We start from the raw sequence: 4,975 nt of genomic DNA, 5'->3' as shown, positions 1-4,975 counted from the left end.
AGTTATCCCCAAAAAGCCACTCTGTCATCCTCCCCCTTTTCCACAGAGCAAAAGGGGAAAGGAAAATAAGATAAAGACAAAACCCTTGTGGGTGAAAACAAGGGCAGTTTAATTAGAAAGCAAATCCAAGCAATGCTGAGTGTGGAAGCAAGGAGGAAAAAAACCCCAAAGACTTATTTTCTATTTCCCATCACCAGGTGATGTCTGGCCCCTTCCTGGGAAGCAGGGCTCCAAAACATGTAGCGGTTGCTCCAGAGGACCAAGGAGTAGCACCCCCCACCCCCTTTGTACCAGCTTTATAGTTGAGCTGCTGTCCTATGCTCTGGAATATCCCTTTGGTCAGCTTGGGTCAGCCATTCTAGTTACAGTCCTCCAAGCTCCTGCCTTAGAAAGAGCCTTGGTGCTGTGTGAACACTGCTCAGTGGTAGTCACAACATGGGTGTTACCAACACCCTTCTAACTCCCAACTCAAAAGGAGGTCTGCAGTCGGAAAATCAACTCCGCCAGACCTGATACAAAAGTTGAAGAGATTGTTCTGGAAAACTTATTTTGCCTGCATAACTAGTAGCTTATGTACAAGAACTGAAGTTGCTGATGCACAGTTGCCATATATTGATAGCTCTACTGAACATATTTGTCATTTTTTTTGGTACAGTTTAATTCTGTAGGAGAAATTACCTATTTTTTTGTACTTCCATTTTGCATTCAGACACAAAGTAAGTCTGGTAAAGTTTTCCTACTGGCAAATACTAGGACAGAAGGCATTTCTACAGAGTTATTTAATTCCTAGAAATACAGAAATTTCAGATGAGACTGACGACTCATCAGGTTTGCACTTCTGACACTTATGTCCTTTTCTCTTTTGAAGGGAATGAAAACTGCAGGAAATCTATCAAGGACTGAATTTCTAGGATTGTGAGACATCACCTGCGAGCAGCGTGCAATGTCAACTGCAGGAGTTGCTGCTCAGGAGATGAGAGTCCCATTAAAAAACGGATTTCTTCACACTAGTCAAGGCATGGGTAGTCTGAAAACCTGCTGGGGTAGCCACAGTGGATTTGAAAAGTGAGTAAGACTAAAATTTGATCTATTGCATGTTCATGTATATGAGATGAGTGTTAAGAATACTTGTACCATTAGTTTATTTACAGCAGTCTTCTTTTTTTTCCAGTACATTCTTTAATGTGGACCCTATAGCAGTGGCATATAATTTGAATCCATCAACAGAACAACATTTACCGTCCATTGGTAAGTATAAAAAGACTAACACATCTATTTAGGTAGTGTAATGGATGTGTCTTAGGGTGAAAACCAAAATCTTCCAGTCTTTCTTAGACCAGGGAACACTTTCTCATTCTGGGTGGAAGGCTGCCCTCTGGCGATACAATGCAAACATTTCAAGAAAATATGACTATTCAAGCATAAAACAAAAAACCCCTTTTCCTTGTACGTGGAGGCCTCTGAGTTGCCATCATACTTCTGACAGAAAAGCTGTTTAGTAAAGTAGCACTTGTTCTATCGTAGTCCATAGCTGGGATCTTAATAGCTGTAGCTCTGTTGCTGATGCCTGGGGTTTTTTGAACAACCTCATTTAACTAGAGCACTGGCCTAAAACAATAAGGTAATCGGCTGCTCTCTTAACACATAAATCCACAGTCAGAAAAGATCTATAATAGCTACATATTACTACTGAAGCCATTAAGCAGATATGACTTCCTTTTGCATTAAAAGGAATTAAATGATTAAATATGAGTGGCAAACTTGTGCACTAGAATTACTTAGAAAAGTGTTTCTAAGACTTTCTTGCCTTTTTAGGACACTCTTCCAACTATACTTCCATGAGCGACCACAGCTTTGCTGAAAGTTTCACTCAAGTCCCATCTCAGAAATCCAGCCCATCTCCTGTAAGTCCCAAAAATGAACAGCCAATTTCAAGATATGATGACCATCTCATTCCTGGCTTTAGTAAACTGTCAATAACCATGGGCTGTGTTTCTGAAGAAACACCTCCTCACATGCCCATAAAAAATGGGCCAATTCAGTTTCTGTCTGCATCTTCCAATGACCGTAGCTCCAAGCCTCTACCCCCTCTGCCCATTTCTGAAGACCTTACTGCAGATGAGGTTGACAAAGAGGTGGAATTCCTGACTAGCTCAGATACTGACTTTTTGTTAGAAGATTATGAAATTCCTCCTTTTAAATCCAGTGCTCCTAGCCGGCGGAGCTTTAGGGGCTGTGGACAAATCAACTATGCATACTTCGATACACCAACAGGACCAAAACCAGAAGATGCCAACCCTACACAAAGCCTAAATGGATACATATCCAGTATTTATCCTCCTCCACAGCAGCTGCATCGACGTTTGCGAAGGTCCCATTCTGGGCCAGCTGGATCTCTTAATAAACCAGTAGTAAGACTGTCCGGACACTTAAACAGGTCTTCTCCAAACTCTGATGAAGATAAACCAGAGATTCCACCAAGGGTTCCCATACCACCAAGGGCTCTCAAACCAGATTACAGAAGGTGGTCAGCAGAAGTTGCTTCCAGTGCATACAGTGATGAAGACAGGCCACCAAAAGTGCCCCCAAGAGAACCTTTGTCACGCAGCAATTCCCGTACGCCAAGTCCCAAAAGCTTGCCATCATACCTTAACGGGGTTATGCCCCCCACCCAGAGTTTTGCACCTGATCCTAAGTATGTCAGCAGCAAAGCGCTACAAAGACAAAGTAGTGAAGGATCTTCCAACAGGGTCCCTTGCATTCTTCCAATTATTGAAAATGGTAAGAAGGCCAGTTCAACGCACTACTATCTGCTGCCTGAAAGGCCTCCATACTTGGACAAGTATGAGAAATTCTTTAGAGAAGCAGAAGAAAGTAGCTCTAACACAGAGGTTCAGTCCTGGTCTGGTGACTGCACAGCCACTTCCACCCCAACAAAACTGGACTCAAAGCCTAGAATGGACATAGCTGGTCATCTGAAACGAAAACACCTGTCTTACGTGGTTTCCCCATAGTCCCTGGGAGCACAGCCTCAGCTCAGTTTTCAGGATGAAGCTGAACTTTATCATGTTACAGATTTCTTAAGGTTCTCAGATAATGAAGTAGGACCAGTTTGTCCTCTGAGAACTGGAAAGTGGATGGTAAAGTCCTCTTATGCTGCATATCTCTGATATGTTTCTTAAGATTGTTTTTTGTCTTGGTATATATAGCTGAAAATCTACAAAGATTCCATAGAAACATATGGAGGGATAGTAGTCACAGTTGGCCAGTTATATGCTACCTAGAGGAACATATTTGGTAGTCGCATTATCAACAACAAAAATAAAAATCAATCTAGCTTTGCTTAAGAGTCACTTATAAAGTTGACAACAGAGCAGATAACACAGTACAGTTTTTGTATCAGGCATTTCCAAATTTCTTTCACACAATAACTCCACTGAGAACAGCCTGTTGTCTTTGACTAGGATATGCCAACCAGGTAAGAAGGTACCTGCAAGATCTGATATCCACTTCAAGACCTGACAAGTGTATTGGAAGTGCATTTTGAAAGATTAATCTATTTTCAACTCAATTTGATCCTAATAGACTTTTTGAGTGAGTTAGGTTTGGTGGATTCTTTTAGTTGCTATACACACTCGGCTTAATTTTTCAGTCTTTCCCAGGAGAGACTTGAACCAGCTATTGCTAAGCCTCTACTGCTGTGCTTTTCCTGCTGGATCCTAGAAGCATGTGAAAGTGTCCTGAAAGTGGCAGAGGATGTGAGCAGTACAGTTGCTATTTATGTAGGCAGTAACAACTACATGCTCACCTAGAATCTGAAATTCTGACTGTATTAAATACAGAAACAGAGACAAGCTGGCCTTGTGTTTTGGTTTCTGTTCAGTATTTTAGGGGAGGAGGAGCATATGAGGAAAAACCATGATTCCATTTATGAACAGTGTCAGTCCCATCTCTCGCTGCTTCAGATGCTGCTTCTTGCTGTTTAATTTTTCCTCATTGTGCCTCTGCAATCCACTGAAGTTCATTGAGGTACCACATTTGTGCATTAGGAGTTTCTCGTGCTCATTTTGATTACATTTATCTTCTTAGAGATAAGCACAAAAGGGTGCTCATTAATGGAGGTACAGAAGGTGAATATGTTCCTCCTAACAGAAATAAACAAGCTGTTTACAGTTTAAACTGCTGAATGAGATGTTTGAGCTATTTTAAAGCTTACTTTTTATTTGTTTTAGTAAAAACTAAATGAAGGTGAAATACATGCTATAGAAATGCACTGATATTTCTGCATCATGTACAGTATTGAATAAAAAAGAATTCACTTTGTATTTTGAATATTGTCATGTCTTGAGTTTAATAAAGTAATAAAATATTTATGATACATTTTGGGTTTTGCTTTATTGAACAGTGTAGAACTCAAATGCACAATATGTTTACTAGAAAGTTCAAAGTGAATGTCAAATGTGCAACAAATGTTGAGTTTGGCTTGCAGTTAATGAAAAAGCTTTCTGCAGAAGTGTCCAATAACTCACACTGCACACTTAATTTTAATTCCCCCTTACTACCTGGTAGTATAGTGTCTATAGTTTTGTGCTGGCAATAAAACATCCTGTAAGAGTAAGTAATTTGGCTTATCATTATTAGTAACCTTTATTATTTTTAGAGTCACCATCATACAGAAAAGAGATGTCAGTGATGTTCCCATCTTCATGTTAAAAAAAAGAACTAAACTGTACATTAAGGGTGATTAAAGATTATCTGCTTATTCCGAGGAGGAAAAAAGCTTGAGCATAGCATGTTTTCTGTTTGGGGTTTTCATGGTTGGTTTTTGGTTTTTGGCTTGGTTTGTTGTTTTTTTTTTTTCCCTCAAGAAGAGAAAAATTGCAAATACTAAGGTTACTGAAGATATGAAGCATCACACAAACTTCGATCTTTCAGCTGTTTCAGCTGTGTATGCAGGTAAATATTTGCCTCAATC

The 4,975-nt window shown here is 40.0% G+C and overlaps 1 protein-coding gene across 1 annotated transcript; it reads left to right on the top strand.

The window, feature by feature from the left end:
• The first annotated feature begins 869 nt into the window (after positions 1-869).
• Positions 870-3,014, top strand: ERRFI1 (ERBB receptor feedback inhibitor 1). The gene is made up of 3 exons (XM_008940563.1): positions 870-1,065; positions 1,172-1,248; positions 1,816-3,014. Exons 1-3 carry the CDS (start codon positions 944-946, stop codon positions 3,012-3,014), a joined length of 1,398 nt encoding a protein of 465 aa, XP_008938811.1. The 5' UTR covers positions 870-943.
• Positions 3,015-4,975: the final 1,961 nt, after the last annotated feature.

The sequence above is a fragment of the Merops nubicus genome, unplaced genomic scaffold (genome assembly GCF_000691845.1).
Source record: "Merops nubicus isolate BGI_N331 unplaced genomic scaffold, ASM69184v1 scaffold5280, whole genome shotgun sequence".
Taxonomy (NCBI): Eukaryota; Metazoa; Chordata; class Aves; order Coraciiformes; family Meropidae; genus Merops; species Merops nubicus.
The sequence above is the reverse complement of the archived record's forward strand: the minus strand, read 5'-3'. Positions and strand labels throughout refer to the sequence as shown.